We start from the raw sequence: 23318 nt of genomic DNA, 5'->3' as shown, positions 1-23318 counted from the left end.
GTGAATACTTATGCATGATAAATACACTCACAGATCTCAAGGATGATTCACTTTTGACATGTGAATAAAGAAAAAAGACTAAATTAATCTCATTCCCAATTCACTCAATAAAATTAAACCCTGTCAAAGTACTTCAGTTTGATTTATAAAGCTTTTAGGATATAATGTTTTGTGAGACAGTTACCCAAGATACTACCTCTTTCCTCCTGCAATGCCACAGAGGGGAGATAGTGCATGGCTTGCTGGAACAGACTGACACTACAGCTCATCATTTTTAGTGAAGGCATTTTCACTGACACATCCAGTAAAGGAGCACGCATTTCCCCAGTTAGTCTGGTAGAGTTTGAGGCCTGTTTACTTAACCTAATTCTCATGTTGGGATAGAGAGCAAGAGTTGATATTAGTTTGTTCTGGAGTCTTTTTTCCTTTTTATAATCTATGGAAGTCTTTAAAAATTATATACGTGAATCCTGTCCTTGGGAAATATGACTCAATGACCTTAATAAACTAATATGCAATGAAATGAATGCACAAATATTGCAGACTCTGGTAATGACACCAACATTTGAGCATCCTTATCCTCTGTTCATAGCAACATAATAAGCTCAGGTCTCAATTGCAATAAAAGTTGACACCAAATGAAACTACTGTGTAGTCTGTTGAATCTGCACAAATCGTTTTCCTCACAGAAGATACACCAGTTGTCTTTCATGCTGTTTGCAATAAACAAATTTCTTATCTGACCTGGAATCATGGGGCAGTAAATATTATAGTTGGCATGTATTTGTAGGATGATGACTTGAAGTATTGTATTTATAGTTGGCAGCATTCCTTATACTTGTATATTATTCTACAAAGTTTGTGACCTACACTTTTGAACAGCTTACTGAAGTAAAACGAAATAGAAAGGTCAATGAAAATATTACTTTTCTAATGCTTTCTAAAAGAGAAGACCAAGTATCAAAATGGCTGAGGTGACAGATGAAAATTAATTTAGACAGTTTGTCTTTGTTCATCCTGAAATAACACTCCAAGCCTTACAAAAGCACACCCAGATGACTGATGTCTTCCTTCATATATCTATCTTAAGATCAATACTGCTGGGAACAAATTATAAGAAATTTTGCCAAGAGCTTATCCGACAACAAACCGTCTGAAATAGCCTATAAATAAAATATCTGTGAAGGAAGTCATAGATACATAGTAAAGATTGTTATATACCAGAAAAAAAAACAGTAATGGAAAAATAGCTATTTTTTTACAGCTAAAATTGAAGATGTGAGTATCAGAAACCTGGATTTCCCCCACATTTTGGTGACCTCTGACAAAAAACGGCTGACACAACTGCAGGTTGTTTCTAACATGAAGAACACTTGTGTTGAGGGTGACAGGTCACCTTGGGCCCTGTGCACAGCCCCCCACCAGCCTCGCCCCTCTGGGGCCATGGGGAGAGGGGCCTTGGATACCCTGCACCCTGGCCAGTGCTGTGGGATGGGCCCTGGATGGGAGACCCTGCCCTGCTGCCCTGGGGGAGCCCACCGTGCTTCAGCAGCTGGAAACAGCTGGGTAGGTGGATCAGAGTCAACTGCTGAGCGTGACTGGCACTACCACAGCTCTGCACATGGAAGTTTGGCCATCCAAATCCAGGCAAGCACATACATTTTTAGCACCTTGGGAAAGTGCAGTAAATGTTTCATTAGTCCTCCGTAAGAAAAGAAAGTGTTATATTCGTGCCACTAACCACAAAAGCTACTTATAGCTATTTTAAGGCTGGTTAGGTCAAGCAACAACATGCAATTAAAAATCTTAGAAATAATCTCTACTCAGCCGGTTTATGCAGGTGTGAGAACTGCCCTCTCAATACTTTTCTCATTGCACCTAGTAGCTTTCCGGACTTTTGAGTTTAGGATATTTACAAGTTTCATACCATTAAACCATTAAGTACGCTTAGTCTGCAGCAATAAACTATAAAGCAACTGCATTCATATGCTGAAGTACTGCACCTCATTTAGCAAAGTTGTGGCAACAGCTTCTAAGTCTTTTTTAAGACTTCATCCATTTAATAACAATTAATTAATACAGAGTTATTAGAGAAATTGTCAAACCATTATAGAAGGAATAAATTCTCTGCCTGTACCAATGAGAAAATCTCTATTGAAGTCAATGGATCTGGCTCTTATTACACAGAAAATGTGATTTCTAAACTTTATGTTTTGATGCATTATTGAAAGATCTCCAAAATAGATTTGAGGGTAAGGGTTGCAGTACTAATCCAACTGGAATAAAGACAAATTGCATGCCATGTGACGAAGCCCAAGTAATTCACACTTTTAGAGACTGATGTTCACTTTTAGTTGTTTTTTTTACTTACTGCTTTATACGTTCTCTTTTGTCCAGCATGTTTTCTGATTTGTTCTCCATTAGGCCCAGTTTCAACATGCATGGAATAGATAATGTCAAAGAAATCTTCTACGACGGCTACCCGCCGTAAAGACAGCTTCTCATCCACACCTACTCCATCCTGAAAGAAAAAAAAAAAAAAAAAAAGGGAAAAAAGAAAAAGTAAGGAGGATGGGATGAATAGGTAAATTCTGATAATCATGGGACGCATTCTCCTTTTTTAGCAGATCCACTGAGATCTGAAGGTCACCCACCCTGTGAATGACAGAAACAGTATTGTAGGAAAGCTATATGATCAGAAGGATCATATGGACCCTTGCAAGCAGTCCATTTTGCCAAGGCAGGGCATTTGGTCTCTTGATAGAAAGTGATCTTTCACTCCAGTATTTAAAAAAAGAAATTAAAAGTATCTATGCTTCTTCTCCAAATACACAAACAAGATTCAAAGGCAGAAGCAGTCCCAAACACGTGGCACAGAAATGCATTATGCAGCTGTTAATAAGAACACAACAGCTCTTTTATCCTCTCATTCCCCTCCCAGTAAATCTCTACCTAGCATTTCATAAAGGTATTTAATAAAAGGTTTTAATTCACAGGTGACAGAGCTGACTGTAATTATGAATACAAAGGAATTTGTTACAAACAATTTACTCCAGCAAAACCTGCTTGAAAATATACTACATGAAGACATATCACAATATGAGGAAAAGAAAGGGATGTTTTTAAAATTTGTGATTTTTGCACACAGATGTCCAGTTGGAACAAGTGACAGAAAAGTGAGGACACCTACCATCTGATTTTCAAAAATGATAGTGCCATGGTAGTTGAAGACTTCTAAACAGAAACAGTCCCCAGTGTCTCTGAAATTAATCAGTGTAGGTCAGTTCCCGCCTTTTAAATAGGACCATATATATGAGGGGGGTTTTGTTTTACACCTGTCTATGGATTCAAATCTAATGAAGGGACAGGAACTGCGACTCTTGTTTTTTCAGAGAAGGCACCTATCAAGCAGGCTGTGCTTTGTAATACAAAATAAGTATATGAAGAATAAAATAACAATGGCCAATTCACTTGTACTCCAACATGGTATTTAAATTTAGACCTCTGGAGGCAGCAGTGTCACCTAAACTTCAATGTGTATTTTAACCAATAAGGGTGCTCCAAACTTAACATATTTGATAATACCATTACTGCTGCTGCTAATTCATGTCACAACTAAATTGATTTACATTGATCCTTTTGTGACAAAACACATGCAATTATTGATGTGGTAACCAAATAAAGATGAAAGATGAGAAATGAAAAGGCAATATGTACGACTCCCAGTTGCCATCCCCCTGCTCATAACTTCTTGCTAATCCATTCCAGTAAGTTCACTGGATGTGGACAAACACCATTTATTTTTCTCATTGTCCCTATTTTTATTCCAGCCCACTTACTTTTATTCTTCATAGTTCATGGAAAGAACTCAAATAATCCCAGTGGCTCCAAAGAACCCCCCAGGATGACACAGAGAAGCTCTGACACACTCCCAGTAGTGATGGAGAAAATGTCAGTGCCTTTATAGCATAACTTTCTAAATGTGCATGACTCAAAATGGTACCAGGTTAGGAGGTGTTGATACACTACCAGCCAGACAAGTTTTGTCCTGTCCTGCTCCAGTATGCCCAACCTTCTTCAGAGAGGTCCCTGCCTAAAGCTGTGTGGTCCCTTCTATCTGCACAGCAGGTTGGGCTCTTTATCCCCAGGAGAGAGCTGGACGAGAGCAGAACTCCTGCACGCATGTGATGGGAGGACTACCATAGTCCTGATGGAAGTGACTGTTGAGGATTTAGGGCGGAGGAAGGTGAGGAATTTGCAGTGCAGCCTCCACCACAGGTTAAAGCCTCAGAGAGATCAGCCAGGAACAGTTGTTCTGAGAAGGCAGCGAGGCTCCCATCCCATGAACAGTCCCTAAAATTTCACTAACCACCAGCTCAAAAATTCTGTGACATCGTGACAGATTCTGGTATCACCATCATTAAGAATTTGCTTGGTATTGTCCACCACTATTGCCCACTATTTAAAAAAAAATGCTTTAGAGATGGGGCCAACATAAAATCCAGATCCTTGCATCTTTAATCTTCAGCAGAATTCACACGTAAGCTCTGTAGGGGGCCCCATCTTCAATCATTATTTTCTCACCACCCAAATGGCACGGTGGGATCCCTAATGATTTCAAACACTCTTATTATGACGACAGTGTTATCTCACACTGCTCTCCAAACACTCAGAAGCTTATAGTGTTGATTAACTGATAAAGATTTGATCTGTTTATTACTAATGAGTTTTGTTTTAGGGAATTTCCTACGGGGGAGCTCTCTTTTTTAATTAAAGAGAAAAGCATTACAACATTACTAATTTAAAACCTGAAATGCCACCTCAGCAGAGCTGACACATGCAAACATTAGGAATACATTCAAAAAAGGAACTCAAAACCAAAACTCATTTTGCTGCTTTTGGCGGCCATAGTGTGCAGTGCTCTTTTTTGATGGTCCTCCTACCTCCCTCCCCAGACACTGATACTCAAAGGTAGGGAGGCACGATGTGGGTGTGCTCTTGAAGCTGCATTTCTCCATCCAGCTGAATAAAACAGTAAGCATCGCTACTACTTCTGAAAAGACAAGGAAGTAAAATCTACACAAACTCTCTGTCATGCCTCATAATTGAAGTGCCAGAAAATGAATAGAAACTTTCCAAATCTTGTCAGTCAACAAGGATAGGAAAAAAATGGTTTACATGGAGTGGAAACTGCTTCAGGCAAAGACAGTACTATTATTTAACATCTATACTTGTAATTTCATCATAACTTTATATGGTGGGGCCTGGACATGACTAGGTCAGGCTTCATTCTGCTCGGTGCTGTATAAGGCAATAAGGTAGACTTTGTTTCAGAAAGCCTGCAGTGCTGCAGAAGGTGCTGTGAGTAAGCTGTTCAGTCCATCTGGCAACGCGTAATGCTGTGCAGAGAGGTAAGCCTTAGCTGCAAAAACAATAGACCAGACGGGTGACTTGAATAAGGTAGCTACTTACTGAGACTTTTGATATCCCAATACTGACATCCCAATAAATAAAAAGCTGGGCAAACGATACAGCCTCAAATCTCCATTTAAACCATAAAGTCTCTGAAGTGGACGCAGTTGTATCGGGCTTTCTTGCCATATGCCATTACACTACACTTTTATCCTGAAATTGCTATTTGATAAAGGCATTAACAAAGAAGCTCTACTTTATAAGCTGGCTTTGGGTAAAAATTTTCACAGTGCTTAAGGGGACATTTTTTTAGCCTCAACTAAGGCTAAAAGAGACAAATGAGGGAATACATGATAATGCTATTCAGATGTCTGAAAGGCTATGAAATGTCCACAAGGGACAGGACAAGTAATAGGCTTAAACCACAGCACGGGAGATTTACATTAGACATTAGGAAGAACTTACTATTGATGTGGATAGTCAAGTGCAGTAATAGTTTGCCTGGGGAGGCTATGGGATGTCTGTCACAGAAGGATTTTGAGACCAGGTTAGACAAATATCTGTCAGGGATAGTTTGAGTAAATCCTATCTTGGATAGACTAAATACTAATTTAGTTCCTTCTTGATAACTCTATGACTGATAAGCTTAAATGCCACTTTCAAAGCGACTTGGGTACTAACAACTCTAGAATGGCAAGGAGGATATTTATAAATCACTGAGGTATTTTTAGTACTTTCATTCCCCATGGCAAGAGTCCAAGCCCTACTTTCAAAAATTACTTAGGAATGGAAGCCTGACTGAATGTTTCATTTGAAAAATTGGACTTAGACTCTTAAATCTTTTAGGCCAAGCTTCATCCCACTTGTTCCAGCCATCATAGAGGTATGCCCCTATCCTAAACCAGTTGCCTCAGATTCCTCTCTGGTCAACAGCAGGACAGGCCCTGCCACGATACAATTCATCCTTACAGTTGCTGGAATGGTTTCAATCTCTACCAGCGAGAAGTTACTTAATTTTACTCTTTCTTGTTTACTCTTGTTTTCATGTTTATTCAGTGCTCTTCCTATGTTCTTAGGATACAAATAAATAGATGTTTCTTTTAATTTTCAGCCCTACAAATTCCATTTGCACTCTGAGATTCAAGTTGTTCGTTTGTTTGGTTTTAGATATCTACACAAAGAATACATTTCTGGACAGAAGTGACTTTTACAGAGAGTTGTACACCTCTCAGAAAGTGCTAAGTATCCTTTTGAATAAGACTGCTTAAAGAGAGAGTCATTTTTTTCTACTGAGGTGGAATCTACAGGGCTAGTGGGAGTAAAGAAGGGGAAAAAGTCTGCCAGTAAAGCAAACAGATAAAACTCATCAAGACAGCAAAAAGATCTATTAAATGAAAGCCTGTTATTTTTACAGTTACTTTGCAGAGGAGAAAAAAATTTAATACAAGCCTTTAAAACTAAAGTCACTGAAACAAACATGCTTGCAATTCCTTGCCTCAGAATACCTGCACTATCTCATGTTGAAATTTCTTGGGGGAAATAGGTCTCATAAAACACCCTCTTGATTCATGAATGAATATAACTATCATCATTTTACAGTGTTTGAAAAAATATTCCTATAAACACATGATAAACTGAAATAGAAAATAAAAGTAAAGGCTTGGTTGGTGGTTTTATAGAAAATGCTCAGGTCTATAAAAACCTCTGTTGTAAACGCATCAAAGCCAGCAGCATCTACAAAACACTAGGAGTAGATGGAAATAACAATCAACCTAAACATTTCATTACATAACATAAATCACATACAAATGTAAGGCTGCTTTGAATGCAGAAATATGGTGTGTAACATTTTTCTGACATAACCAGTTCAGACAACACCAGAGTTAAAGCACAGTTGTGTCACCACACCTCTGCTGACTAGCATCGCCTTTTGCAGTCTTGAAGATGCACTTCCCCTGGATGGGAAGCAAAGTTTTTTGCTGACTAAAACATTGTGCTCTTAATGAGCTGTATCCTTACAAAAAGTTTTGCACATAAACCCCCGCCTTGTTAGCTTATACATAATGAGCTCCTGACATGATTGTATGTAGGTGTTTTACTCCCTTTGGACTCAACACTAGAAAATTTTGTATTGTAACTGTTAGGAGGAACCAGTGGTAGTTTATGTATAACACGAGCCTCATATATTTGTCTGCAAAAATAAGTTGAAATAAATGAACAGATTGAAAATCCCGTTATATGTTATTTCCTTTATCTCCTTGCTCAGTGACTGTAAAAATATTACTATTTAAAAAGAGTGACGACCATTTAAGAATGCCTCTTACTCCCATAGAAATGAACAAATGTAGGTTCATCAGCACACTGATTTGAATTCCCAGGTTATTAGTACATTGATTTGAATATCTATCTCATTCTTGTCAGCACAGTATAGATCTACAACAGATCAAAAGTTATTAGTATTTGATAGCTATTATTAAGTGGCCTAAAAATAAATAAATGGACCATTTCTATCCAGTTCCTGATGGAAAGTATCTGTAACAGCAAAAGGGGTATTTATTATTCGTAATTTATAGTTTCTGTTACTCTTTATATGATCTATTTGAATAGCAAATCTCATATTTTACCAGCAGATGGAGACAGGAAAAATTCAGTTATATTAAGGCAGATACTCACCAGAACCACTTCCAGCTGACAAGTCCTCTCTCTAGAACCTTTAGAGCAACAAACCCTACAAGGACTAAATCAATAAGCTATGACATAGCAGCAACAGGTCAAACTAATTGTGGAAATAGATCATGAAAATAAAGAGAATAAAGTGAAGTAAAATGGCAAACTAATATGCCATTTGAGATGAGAGACTAAAACTAAACAACAGACGCAAAGTTTGGGGATGTTATGAAACCTGTAGATGAGAAAAAGTCCTCTAACTGTCTTGATAGGGGAGTCCAAGAAACCCAATAAACATCAAGAGAGACCAAATCAATACTGAGCAGAGGTCCCTTTCTCCTTTATCTCTTGGATCAGTCCAGATGATGGGAAAGCACTGAAGCCAAATCTCCGTCCATAAACAATAAGGGGTGAATTCTGAGTGCCATATCAGTCTAAAAGATCCCACCCAAAAGGACTATCCTACTGAGTTCTTTCAGGTGAGGCCATCATTTGGTGTGAGTCGCTAGCTCTAATAAATTAAGCTCTAGCACAGATAATGGGTTGTGAAATCCAACTTGCCAAACTGCAAAGGGAAGGTCTGTCATCTTTCTTTTCTTGAAGTGTAGTAAAATTGGCCTGGAGATTATTTCATGATAGACAAGGTACCTTCAAAGGTTATCTTCAGAGGCCCCTTTGGCATGAACAACATAACATGGCCAGTGGTCTCTGAGATAAATATTTAAAGCTTTTTCCATATTGGAGAAGGGCAGAAACTTTTCTTGTTCATCCTTCTTCAGAAGTGTGGATAGACAGGCAGATCTAACATCGTCAGTGCAGGAGAAGAGCTTTGAAATGAAACATGGAACCTGTCTACTGACTCCTGTGTCTCCTACTGAAAATAAGCATGGACATGGGAAGCAAGAGGCAATTTCAAAAAGCTGCCTCAAGATCAACTGCACTAAGAGCCCTGAAGGAATGGCAGACAAAACCCCAGTGAGGAATACAGGACAGGCAGAGCCCTCGTTGCAGTTTACTCTTCATAGTTAAGAGTTACTTCTTAACTGAGCTCTGAATATTCTTTTCCCTCAGCACACTAACACCTGGTATTTTTTTTTCCTTAGGTGTTTAAACATTTACACAACCATTCTGGACAAAAACGGGTCACAAGACAGGCCACATTTTACTGTTTGTGAAGTCTGTTGCTGCAAGCTAACCAAACACCATGAGCTGTATCTCTGTGAGCAACTGGGGCGCCGCAGGAGTAGCAGATCTGTGGAGCAAAGCAGTTGATACCAAGGAGCTGATTCCACACCGTACATATTCCAGGCTAGCTCTAACCTGGTCCCCTGCACTGGACATCCACTTCTGGTTACAACCCCATAGGTGCACACCTGGAACAAATGCCAGTTTTCTTCCACTGAAAGGAATATGGCTCACATGGCAGTGTGAAACAAAGCACAGTGAACATGGTCAGGAGCTTTGTTACAAAGGCACATTCATTCTCCAAACTAAAACGCCAGTGCAGATGCAGCCATTGCTTCCTTAGTAAGACAACGAGATAGGATTTTTCACACATGCACATTGTGGTGAATATTACCTAAACCGATGAGGAAGATACTTAAGTATCTAGCTCGGGGACACACATGGCCTTGGTGTGACTGGGCAGAGCAGAAAGAAGCTGAACGAACACCTATTCTGACATGGAGACCATATTCACCACATTACTCCCTCTGCCTGTCTCCCTCTACAGCAAATTCCTGCCTACTCAGCCTGTTAAAACAACAGATTATGTATCTAATGTAATCATTAGGTGCAGTCTGATTGCAGCAGGCCTTTTTTTCCTTTTCTTTAGTTGTTTGACAGAGAAAGCAAAGTAATGTTGTATTCTGTCTACAAAAGTATGTTGAGTTGGTATATTTAATACAGGAACAATTAACCCAGTCATTAAATGCATCTATCCAGTGAAAGGTACGAGACAATTCCAATTGATCCAAAGCTAGAATTGGACAGAGAGGAAGAGCACATATAACGCCTGCAGGGAGATGGCAGTTTGCACTTCAAAGGTGAACAATTCTGGTCAATTCCTAACAACATCAAAAAAAAAATTCAGCAAATTGCAAATTTTTTTACTAAATTCAACCTAACTGTAATTTACCAATGAATTCTTCATTTTAAAAATCATCTTGAAAATAATTTCTGATCTTAGACCATTTTGAAATAGTTTGTTCAGAAGCCTGTATTTTAAAAGAGAAGCAATAACTTTCTGGTTTTGATAACCAGAGTGTATTATTCCCTGTTCCCTGTAGGATGCTGTCTCTTTTCTAGTGGGGTAGTTTTCTATCAGAAATAATTAAGTTTTGTCTTTGAAGTCTATTTTTTTAAAAATACTCACTACAGTTCTGGAAATACCCAGCACACTTTGCTTCCCACTTCAAACTCACTGTTTGGTAAGCAGCTGAGAGCAAATAAACGTAGCTAGGACATTAAGGATAACTGAGCAGAGGAGGAGTGTAACATAGCCAAATTTAACTGAAGTTTTTGTTTAAGCTCACATTCATGATCAAAATTTAAATGTGTTTATTCCTTCTCGATGACTCATTAGAGGATTCATCTAGGTATGAGGAACTTCTACCAGAATTTTCTGTAACTGTGTGAATTCTAAGAAGTTGCAGGTTTTAAGGTTAAAAAACTGCCAAAACTTCAGTTCTACCATGAAACAGGATGAAAGTGTGTGAAAATTCATCCCATTAAAGTAACATGTTATTCTTTTACTGAAAGTAAAACTGAACATAGAGGTTAAGTATTAGGATAGCTACAAAGTAAGATTTCTCCTAATTAACAGACAGCAAAAAAAGTTCAAAGAAGCAATTCTGAGGCTGGTGGTAATCTTTCTCTGTACAGATTTCTTCAGTTGTTCAAAAAATTGTAAACACACCATCAGACTAAGCCAAAAAATAGAAGGGTAACAACTCAGTGAAGCATAAGTGATCACTAAGTGTACAAATACTGAAAAGACATTCCCTTTAAACACTTTTTCACGTCTTTCTACTCTTCATACATTTTATCTAATAATTGTATCTGCCAAGCTGTAAACAGTTACTTCAGGATTTTTCCAGAGAAGACTGCAATGCCAAGCTAAATGCTAAGCAGGGGAAACTGCCTTTTTGATCTCACAGGTAATGTGGAAGGGTCAGCTACTCCTGGTGAGTATTTTGAGGGAAGGGACTTCAGCTCCCCACTCTGACAGATCAGCACACTGTACATTAATTTCCATGAGACTTTGTTTCTAAAAGTTACTAGTAATGACAATACATACAAAACTTAGTTTTACTTTCCACTCAAAACAGACAGTTCTTTCTATCTATATAGTACCTTGATGAGCATGAAAAGATTTGCTTTTCCCAAATAAGGTTACCAGGATAAAACAATTAACTCTCTCCAAATATGTTTGACTGTAGGGGATTTTAAAATGAATGGGTGTGAATCCTAGCGTGGACCTGTTCAGTATGTTTTGGGTTTTTTTCTAAATTATCTGATATTGTCATCAGTTCAGCAAAAAGAAATGGGCAAACTACTAACTAAATGTTAACTCTTAGCACTCCTGTCATGTTCCAAAAATGAACAATTACACAATTATATTTTGAAATGTGCTATACTTTACAGGTATTCAAGCACTAGGGGAATGCAATGTAGATCTATAATGCCACCTTTTTTCAGACTGATGAAATGCAACTACTGTACACCAAAAGTAGCCTAACACTAAAGTGAAGCTTAAATAATGAGAACTCATTACCCCAAAGTGCTGCCTGTGAAATTAAATGTATATTTTTAAATTACATTCCAAATACTCATAAGCCTCTGATGCAAGGGTGTTCGCAGAGGGAACTTTTTCAATAAATAACATGATATGCAAGTGCCAAGACTTACATACTGCAAGCAGGTGCCAAGACGATACCACACCACAGATCAACACAGCTCAGTGACAAAACTTCGAAATCCTAGTTAATTTGTAAAATACTTCAAAAAGTCAGGGGAACAGGATGGATCAGAAGACTACTAACAGGATATAGTGGTTTTGTGTCTAGATCTCTGGGTCCAACTCCAGCAAGGGCTTCTGTCCCTTAAAGTTGCTTCCACCTTCCACCTCCTGCCTACTGCAAGGAATAGCCTTGGGGTGGCAGGGGGATGAATTGTGTGACCTAATCTCTCCCATCGATGTTTCTGCAACAGCTGTTGACTTGCTTATACAAAATGAGTTCACAGTCTCAGCCCAGTTTCCAGAGGACAGCTGTCTCCATCACCAAAACCACTGCTACAACAGACCATTAGGTGCCATTAATTGGTAACCTCATTAGCAACATCAGTAAAGACACTGGGGATCAGATTTTAAGCTGCACTGGTGCTGTACAGGCAGCTTATGGTGGGGACAGATGAGAAAACATTAGTGGCTTTGCATCACTGTACAAAACCTTGGTGCTCATACAACCTAGGCACTGGTTCAGCAACCTCGCTTGCAAGGCAAAGCGCAGAATAACAACTGTCTCCAGCTTCGGCGCCAAAGCAGACAGGAGTCTCCAGGGCACCCCGTGCTCCACACATGGCTTGGTTCTCTCACCACATTACCAATATACTTCCCATGCTGGAAGAAAGCTGTTTGTTCCAGGGAGAAAAGAGGTAGTTCCAAGACTAAATATTCCTGGAGTATAAACTAACAGCCTCTAATGGAGGTCCCTCTAGATTTCAGCAAGGACAAACGGACAGGGATTATGAAGGGCCTTGCTGTAATTGCACAGGTAATGTTACCTGACCAGGGATAGAGGCCGCTGGGGACTCAGCAGTCAGATTAGTACAAAACTGAATGCATGGGTCTGTGCTTGGTACACTGACTTCTGCCTGTGGGCGGTCTTAGCAGTAGTGGTGTTACAGCACTGATGACATATGAACATAAGCAAAGTAGGAAATGTAGGGAGAATGAAGGTCTGTTCTCAGATGAAGCAACACAGTACCTAGAAAAATAAGGCAAAACATGGGATACACAATCTCTGCACCAGATCCAAAAGAGAAGCAGCAAATGTCATGTCTGATATTGGCAAGAAGTTCTCCGTGTAGCCAGCAAATGCCATGAACCAAATATCTAGCCATGTTCTTCAGGAAAATTCATTATGAGGGGTGCAAAAGTTATTCTTCAAAAAATATCTTTAAAGAACCATGGGTTTTGATCTCAGACCTGAGAGAGGGCTTGTGCACTCAGAAGTATCAGCAAACTAAATCAGTTAGTAAATAAAAAATATTGTGCTTTTTTTAGTAGTTTTGTTAATATTTGTGTGTGTGTGCACAGATCAGGTTTTACAAAATGAAATTACCTCAGCAGATTTATGTGGGCCTGTTTAACAACTTATTTGTTGGCTTTTTCTTTAATTAAATTACATTTCCCTAGTCCTATTTTTTTTCACTCCTACAACAGCACTGTTTTCTCCCGAGTAACCTAGGCAAGAACAAGTGCCACATGCAAAAACCTGTGTTTCTGTGAGGAAGCACTGTTGCAGACAGTCAGATCATTTACACCAATTTTTTCTCCTTTTCTTCTTCCTCCCTTCCTCAACTGTAAACAAAGTCCACAGCATGAAGAGGCCAATCCTTGCCAGCAGAACCAAATTTTGAGAAACACTGCTCAACCATATGTTCAGTCCTGACCAGCATGATAGTTAGGAGGCTGACATCTGCAGATGGAGAGTTCATATCACCATTCAGCACAAACATGCTGCTACTGTACACTGAAGTCAATATTAGCCAGACTTTGCTTAGGAGAAATTTTCAACACTGATCTACAGTTTCACCTTGCCAATTAATTTTTGCTACAGTGATGTAAATGAAATATATATGTAAAAGGAATCTAAGAGAAAAATGGCGCTGGTGATTGAAAAAGGGAGTTTTTACAAAGCCTTTTGATAAATCTCCTTTAGAAGGAAAATTCTTCTGTATCAAATACTACTTTGAAGCTGTTTGTGTGATAGAAAACACTTGCTAATGTTATACATGATGAACCTTCATGAAAGCCCACCAAATTCTATTTGGCCTGTAGGGTTATACACCAAGAGAATACAACCACCTAAAACAGTCTCCTGAACTTCTTTGAAGACCCAGTAAACTCAGTTTTTCTCTAAATAAACTCTATCAACCTTTATTTCAATAAGCACTGTAAGAACATAAGTCTTTCTTGCCTTACTTAATGCCCTTCTGAAAGCAGTGAGAATACTCAAATGTTTGTGGGAGTGATATTCATTCTGCTACAGAAGCAGTAAAATAAAATGCATTTTCCCCACTACTTTTTACTTTTTCTCCCCCTTGTTCCTCTCTCAGTCTATCTGCAGCTCCTCATGCAGTGCAAACACTTTTTTCAGGGCTTAAACTGATTTATGGTTAGCAATTTCCACAGGGACTGTGTGCATGTTCTCTCAGGCATGCTCAGGCACCACCACTCATCTGAGGGCTGGGAATCAAAATCTGTGTCTGTTCTGCCACTGGCAATGAAATTCAGTGGCTTCATGCTTGTTGTGGCCTTCGTTCAGACCTTTACTACATAGCGGTCCCCTTCTTCGAAAGTCTATACTTTAAATATATGCCCCCATATGAATTTTCTTTTAAATGTTTTGCAGTCTTATCTAACGCGCACATGTTTCACTGATTATAAAACAGGAGGGTGAATGGAACTATTTTCCTTTAATATATTGCTTTGAAACTGAAACAGCCATAGATGTCTGGGCTGAAAATTCCTAGCAGAAAGGGATTAGACCTTCAGCTACACGAATTTTACTCAGAACATTTCCTGCATCAAATCTGGAGCATGCCCTAAACAGCAAACAGTTCAAAACAATGGTAATTACAAATCACAACACTGACTTTGCAAAGGCTGTTTTATCAGGTAAATTCAGCTTCTTAATTTTTTAGTGGAGGTACGCTCCAGTTCTGATCACTAATGATGCTGTCCATCATCCCTTTTCTTTTTCAACAGAATTAAAGAAACAGTCAAATAATGAAGGAAAACATATTATTTCCTCAACAGTACTGCAAAAATACATGTTTTGAATAAGTAGGTAATCAGATTTACCCAGCATCTTATGCATGATAGAAGACAGGAAATCAGAGTATTTGCAAGTTGAAGGCTCCCTATTAATCAGGTGTTCGCAAGTCACCTGCCTTAATCTAGGCATGCCCATTTTAATCTTGGCAGTGCTAGGTTAACGGTTGGACTCGATGATCTTAAAAGTCTTTTCTAACCTAAACAATTCTATGATTCTGTGAATTTACTACCATACAGTATTGCTTCACATGCTAATATTAGTATATGTAAAGCACAGTTGATGAAAGATGCAGATGAAATAGTCTGCTCTGTATAATTAAAGTTCATGATTATTCTTTCATATCTGCAACAGCTAACGTGCAAACTGTACGAATCTTCATAATTATTAGTATAACTCTGTGCCCAAAACACGAACTAAGCACTATATTAACTTTTTTTTCTTTGAATATGTATCCTTACTTGCACTTTCTTTATATAAAAAGAACAAAGTTTTAAATTTCTCAGCTGTTTATCAGAACAGGAAGAAAAGTTGAAACATAGCATTAGAATTCAATTACATATTAAATTCAGTATAATGACTGTATTATTATTATATATTATCAGGTTCACCAGAATTTGGTGCTCTGGCTCCCAATATCTTAAGCTACTGCGTTCAAACTGTAGCAAAACCATAATTCGCCAATATTAAGTGACTTGCCCATTTTCTCGCTCCTCTGTGTATACTGGCTGTATTAAGATAATGGGACACAGCACTCGGATGTCTTCAGTAATAATAATGACAATAATGTTTCTCTTCCTCTCATTATGCACACATGCTGTGTACAGTTTGACTGATGGATACAGCCATCCAACCCACAGCCAGTTGTAATTCACGGCTTAGCTTGCAGTGTGCTATGGGATCTCTTGAGATTAATAGTACTATACAAAATCAGAGACATTACAGATGAAAAAAAATCAAATGGTCAATTAGCCCATCCCCTGGCAGAAAAGGGACTGTCTTCTGTTGCTCATGATGTACTTTTCTTAAATGACACTTCTGAGGTAGCTTTCATCACTGCCTCTGAGAGACTATTTTACAGACTAGTAAAGGTAAATACAGAATCTTTGGCTGAGGCCATGCCAACTGCCTGCTGCAAAAGGTTTACAGACTGCTGCGCTGCTGTTCCTTAGTTATGTTCACTTGGAAGACAGACATGATACTAACACCGTCTAGGACTCATTTGGGGAATAGAGTTTCTCTGCCATATTAGATCATATCTGCTGAGAAAGAGTTAGCAAGGGCCTCTCAGTGGCAGAGAGAAATAGGTGATCACCTCCTTAAGGCTTTGACATATCACTGCCTTGTTTCCAGCGCAGCTCCCAATTCCTGCTCTGCTCCTGCCAAAACCAGCTTCATTTTCAAGGAGTCCAGCACACTCTTTCTTCACAAATAATAGCATAATTAAAAATCCCACTGAAGACTCACATTGATTTTAATAAACTATGGCTCAACCTCCCAAATTGTCCTATTCTCTCTAAAATGATGCTCTGCCTGCAAAGGACTAACGACGCACCATCATCAGTTTTAGTTCCTCAGCAAAGCTGATACAGATACAGAGATCACAGTTTCACATACATGTTAGAGATGGCTAAAGGTATAAAGCTTCAAATCTATGTTACACAGAGAGCCAACATCTATTTTAATCTTGCTGACAACATGAATGACATTTTTATTCTGCTGAACAAAACATTAACAAGGCCTGAATTGGCAAATGCAGTATTTTGTTTCCTTCTGCATCCATTCAACATTAAACGGCATCTTCTGAGATGGTGCTGTGCCTACAGGAAGCTGCAATTTGCTTTTGTCAAACCTTCACCTTTTCCTTACACCAAGCTCAATTCTTCCTGGACTACAATTCCCAAGACACATTGCAGAAGGAGATCATGGGTATCGTGAAACATTTAGTAAAATCAAGGATGCCAGTGTAGTAGGAATTCTTGTATCACATCTCCCTCTTTGTAAATACATTGCACCCACTCATTTGCTTGCACTTTATAGCAACCACTATCTCCAAATAACCTAAAAGGCTTTGCAGCACTTGCACCAACAGATGGAGTCAGCTATGTGGACTGAATATGTACTTTATCTGCATCATTTAAGCCTCGTCTGCTCTAAGAGAAATATGCTATTACTTTATTGATGAATCACACCTGCTACCCAAACCACATATAAAGCCAGTCCTCCCTCACTTGGAAAATTCTAAATGCAAAATCCCACATCTACAACTGCCAAATCAGCATGGATCACCAGGAAGATGTTAAAAAGACCATGCAGACAAGCCCTGATCTGTTCTGTGCAAATAGCCTATTACAGGACTATATTTTGAGTGCTACAGTCTTTAAAAGGAAATGACACAGTAATTTCCCATCAAATCAAATCATTTCTAGCATAACTTTTCATTGGGGGTATTCTGCATGTATCCTGGAATTTACTTTCTGGGGAGACATCAGGCACAGCTGCATGCCTGGTAAATATGTGTGTTTGTTTTTTACGTATGGGTGTGTATGAAATTAAATTCAATTTGATTCGATAATATTTTACTGGCATGGCAGGCTGGCTAAATGTTGCCTAAGAAAAATGAACAGACCCTTGAGATAGCTGTCGTCAGGTGCTACAATGCATTTAGGATGGGGTTTCATTCTGTATCTGGGGTTTCATCCCATATATCTATTCACCACTACAGCCCATTTGCCGTCTTGCTCTGTCATTTTTAACAGTAACCTGCCATCTGAAGGTACTTCAGAACACAATGCCATCATTGCACTCTCCTCCAGGGGTCGGGAACACCTTTTCCTCAGGCTTTCTGACAAACATATTTTATGATTTCTGATTATACCAAAAAAAAAATCTTTCTGAAACTCCCTCAGATTTTGGATGTTGAAGCAAAAAGGTTGCTCTGTTTCATTTTTTCCTATTAAATTTTCTGCTCAGATGCTCCTCTTTTTTGGTCTTTTTTTGGTCTCCTTGTTTCCACTTGTAGCTTACAGACATTCCTTCTCTGTTCAGTGTATGTTTCAGCTCTGCACATTCACTGAAATAAAAAAATCTGTTAAGATGACAACATCCAGTCTAGCGTTCTATTGTTTGCATTCATCCTTCCCAGACCTCAGTTATACTGGGTATGATGAGTTGCAGAGACAGACTCATAGAATCATAGGGTGGTTTGGGTTGGAAGGGGCCTTTAAAGGTCATCTAGTTCCAACCCCCCTGCCACGGGCAGAGGCATTCTTCACTAGATCACGTTGCTCAAAGTCCCATTCAACTTGGCCTTGAACACTTCCAATGATGGGGCATCCACAGCTTCTCTGGGCAACCTGTTCCAGTGTCTCACCACTCTCATCATAAAAGATTTCTTCCTTGAGTCCAATCTAAAGCCTTTCAGTTTAAAATAACTGCCCCTTGTCCTGTCACTACAGGCCTTGGTAAAAAGTCTCTCTCCATCTTTCTTATAAGCCCCCTTTAAGTACTGGAAGGCCACTATAAGGTCTCCCCAGCGCCTTCTCTGCTCCAGGCTGAACAACCCCAACTCTCCCACCCTGTCCGCACAGGAGAGGTGCTCCAGCCCCCTGATCATCTTCGTGGCCTTCTCTGGACACGCTCGAGCAGGCCCGTGTCTCTCCTGTGCTGAGGACTCCAGAGTTGAACACAGTACTCCAGGTGGGGTCTCACCAGAGCAGAGTAGAGGGGCACAATCACCTCCCTCGACCTGCTGGTCACACTTCTTTTATGGTGGTGATGATCATAATGATTTAGAAGGAACTACGTATAACTCAAGCTATATAAATTCTCTGAATTAATTCCTGTGAGTTATTGATGCTGTAGGTATTGTAGCATTGTATTTTGCAATTTTGGTCCCACAGAAGTCAACCTATTAGAATTATGGGGCCAAGAAATAATGGCATTGATGTCACTTTCACATTTGATCCTCCTGGGCTCCTGTGTTGCAGCAGAAGGAATGCCTCCTGCTTGTGGTGAGATGGCACCTGGGAAATATGGTCTTCAGCAAGCCATTTACTAGAATGCTCTCTTTCTCCAGAGCTTGCTTTATGGTGCAGCATATTCATGCAATTTTTTTCATATTAAACTTTTACAATGTGATTTGTAAACTTCAGAAACCAAAGCTTCTAGACTCCCCTATTATAAAGCTAAGCTTTATATAATTTAAGAAGTATTCAGTGTTCCTATCTCTGCAATTAAATTTTAGTCTGATTTTGTTATTTTGAGAATGTTCTGATGTTTTTTTCAAAGAGCTTACTCAGCATTATGTTGCAAGGATTCTCCTGAAATTATATCCTTCGTCTTCTCATATTTCATATTTATAGCCTTTGTTTTAAGAATAATTATTGAACTGATATTTGAATTAATGATATACGGTATGGAAAATCCTTAAACTGGTCTGAAGAATCTTATGATTTAAGAAGAAAAACACTTTTTTTTCCTGGTTCCTAAGTCTACAGGGTCCACCTGGGACATCTGCAGATCTTAACATCAAAGTTCTCAAACAGCAGCCTGCAAGACCATTCGTGGTTTATAAATCAACAGTATCAGTCTCTAGAACCCCACTAAGCACTAGCATTTTATACACTCATCAGTCAAAAGGCTGATAATGAAATACCCGTGGTCCTTGAGAGATTTTGAGAATTGACAGGGAGTTGTTGTTAAAACTGACAATCTCTTCTATAGAGCTATGGGGATTACTAAATGATTTTTGTCTTATTTTTTTAACACAAAAGTAGAATTTTCACAAGCATTTGACTGGAGATGGGATTTTTTAAGAAAAAAATGACAAAACACCATGGGACTCACAATGAAATTGTAACAGTTGATAACACTCCATTTTTAAGCTATTTTAATATCTATAAAGAAAGAGAAAGCTTCCTTCTCTTTTTTACATTAACATCTTTAGGATACAGATGTGGTTTTGTGGTTAGTTTTTCACACAGGAATTAAATTTTTATTTTCATGGGTGATATTATTGGTCAGGTATTTTACTATCTTTTTAGGTCTCAGCTGCATTCTATTAAAGACAATGGGAGTCCTCCAGCTGTATTCGATGACACGCAACCCGGCGTTTAGTGAAGCTAATAAAAAATAGTTTTCTCATATTACATCTAAGAGAAACCTCTTCTAGTAACTGGGGCTAATGACATCCACCCCCTTCCCAGCATCCTGGGCTGCCCCAGTCAGCTACATGGAGGAACAGACTCACAAGACTTCTTCAGAGAGACAGACCTGGCTTCAAAATATATCAGATTAATATTTGCACGTCAGGGACCCAAGACCGCATTTTCATAACGTAATTATATGCAAACGTTTTTATTGACTGTATTAAGCCGGTTTAGTACCTTTGAGGGCCAAAAGTTGAGCAACACTACTTTTCAGTGATAGCTATAACTATTCACTGTGCTACATACCGTATTGCTACATACACACGGTAAGAGAGCACCCAGGCTGATAAGCAAGAGACATCTCAAGCACTGGGTTCAGGCAAAAGCAGAAAGCGAGGGTGAACACCAGCAGTGACAGAGGTGCAAGGTTTTATTTCCATTCCCTGCACCTCAAGTCACGCCAACCACGACATGTGACTATTTACTGCAACTATTTGTAGCTGCCGAGCCGCTGGGCAGCCCTACATCTGCCAGCAGGGTCTCATGTGGCATCACGTCATGGTACGGTGAATTTACTTAAGAGACTCGGGGCTTGTTTCCAAAGACAACGGCTTCCTTAAGTCGAACTGCTGTTTCCCGGAGGCCTGTGATGTCCGCCAGCTATACAGCCACAGTGCAAGCGCGCTGCGGACATCCAGGACCGCCCCGATGAAATAGGTACCAGCCACATCGCCGCGTACACACGCCAGCACCCATCCTCTGACGGGAACTGGGCAAAGCTGGTGTGGGAATCCACCCACGGCTGCTCCGGCCGCAGGAGGGTGTCACCCACCCATCTCCAGCGCTAGCATTATTCTGGGTGCTACCAGTGCCAGCAGTAACCACCATGCTGGGCATGCATGGGGCATGTGCTGCACTGAAAACACACAGGAGTTACTATTTTACCTCACGTTAAACCGTGCGGCACCGGCTAGCGTGGGCCCACCGGAGGGAGACACCGCGGGGCCACAGGCCGAGGCCCGGCGGCCCGCGGGATGGCGGCTGCGGCCGGGTCGGACGCCCCTCCGCCCCTACCAACCGCAGCCCTTCCTCTGCAGGGCTGGCCCGGCCTCGCAGCGGGCCCTGCCGGGAGCCAGGCCGGGCCGGGGCGGGGCGGGGCGAGGAGCGGGGGGGCGGCGGGCGAGCGGGCGATGGCCGGGCGAGAGCCGCTCTGCGCCGCCTCGGCCGCACAGGTGCTGCTGCAGCCCGTCGCCATGGGAACCGCGCGGCGCGGCGGGAGGGGGAGGCGGTGCCGAGGGCCGGTGGCCTTGCCCGGCCGAGCCCCCCCGCTCCGCGAGTGGGAGTGAGGACCGGGTGTGCGTGTGTGTGTGTGAGTGTGAGAGAGTATGTGTGTGTGTCCCGGAGGTATTCCACTGTTACCATAGGAACAGGCGGGGGGAGGCGATGGCGGCACGGCCGCACCCTCTCCGCGCTCCCCCCTCCCCCGTGCCCTCAATGCCAGCCCGGGCCCTGAATCAATTAATATGGAGCCGCAGCGGAGCCGGCACCGGGATGGGAAGGGGGAGGACAGCGGCGGCGCGGTCCCCGGCCCCCTCCTCACCCCTCAGGGCAGCCCCCGCACCCAGCTGGCTGGGCGGTCCCGGGGGGCGGCCGCGGACCCCGGGCCCCCGGGGGGCGGCCGCGGCAGATGGGCTCCTCCACAGCCGGCGCCGCTCCGCGCCCGCCTCCCCCCTCCCCCCCCCGCTCCCCGCCGCCCTCCCCGGCAAGGTGCGCCCGGGAGAGGCGCCCCGGAGCACCGGCCGGCACCCCCGGGAGACACCCGCGGCCTGCGCAGCGCGGGGAGAAGGCGGCGGGGGGCGGCGGGGGAGCTACAACAACAACAAAACCCCAACCCCGCGCGGCGCGGCGGTTGTTTACGGCACCATATGGCTGCAGGGGGAGGGGTGAAGGAAATGTCTGCCGGCTGCCGAACCGCTGCGCTCATTATGTCCGATGGAGTCACGGTCACCGCGCCTCCCGCCGGCACCCAGCCCGCCGCCGCCTCCCCGCACCGCAGCCTGGGGCCGCGGGCACACACCCGGACACACACACACACCCCACCAGCCCCTCTCGCCGCCGCAGCTCCCATCACCACACACATTTTGGGGTACGGCGTGCCCCGGAGCAGAGGGACCCAGAAAACCCTCTGTCTTGCAAGGGATGGTTTGAGCTCCAGGGAATAAAAACACAGCGGTCTGGCTGCCCTTGTGTTGCCGCTAAGGGAAAATTCAGTCCCTTCCTCGAAGCCCGTCTCTATTTCTGTTAAAATCTATGTATATCCTTTGTGTAAAGATGAATGTACGGGATATAGCTCTGTTTTGAATCACACTGCAACGCTTGAAACGTAAGAGGAAAATGCAAAATAAAAATAAACGTCATCAGTATTTTTTGTGGTGTGTTCTGAGATGAAAACCTGACCCATTTCGGGGCATTTCAGTTTATTGTTGACGCGTATTAAGAGTTGGAATTGAAGTTCTGGGCATCAAACGCTACTGCGAGCTCCACAGCGATTAATGCTATTTTTTTTTTTTCTGAGCCAGGCAGTCATTCATTTCAGAGTAATCCTTGCTGCGTGGCGCTGATGGAGGCACGCTCGGTGCAGCGCATCCCGCCTCTGGAGAGCTTTCTCGGCTAGGGGCAGGGGAAATGCTTTGAAATGGCTTATGTCTTTCCTCTCAATGATTCATAAGATAGGTGCTGAACCTCAGTATTATTAGAGAGATAAAATCCACAGACTATGGGGTCTGATAATAGGCAACTATACTGCTATCCATATTACCTTGTAAAATTGAAGTATTGATTTTTTTAAAGCACGGTTTGCTACTTAGCAGACCAATCCCACTACTATTGTAGTCAGTGGGATTTTGCTATTGACTGCAGTGGGAACAGGTTTTTGCCTTTAAAATGGTCTATTTCACATTATTATGGTAATGTCATTCAGCAGTTCTTAAAATCGGCCTTCTTGGCCTTGGACACTTTAAAAGATTAA

At 41.4% G+C, this 23318-nt stretch overlaps 1 protein-coding gene across 4 annotated transcripts in view; it reads right to left on the bottom strand.

The window, feature by feature from the left end:
* NOL4 (nucleolar protein 4) overlaps positions 1-23318 on the bottom strand; it is a 200918-nt gene that overhangs the window by 162944 nt on the left and 14656 nt on the right. For all 4 annotated transcript variants that reach the window (XM_074819979.1, XM_074819996.1, XM_074819988.1 and 1 more), the window contains exon 2: positions 2372-2521. In XM_074819979.1, the coding sequence (XP_074676080.1) occupies positions 2372-2521 (150 nt within the window). The remainder of the gene's footprint in view (positions 1-2371; positions 2522-23318) is intronic.

The sequence above is a fragment of the Strix aluco genome, chromosome 1, assembly GCF_031877795.1.
Source record: "Strix aluco isolate bStrAlu1 chromosome 1, bStrAlu1.hap1, whole genome shotgun sequence".
NCBI lineage: Eukaryota > Metazoa > Chordata > Aves > Strigiformes > Strigidae > Strix > Strix aluco.
This window is presented reverse-complemented; position numbering and strand designations above follow the sequence as displayed.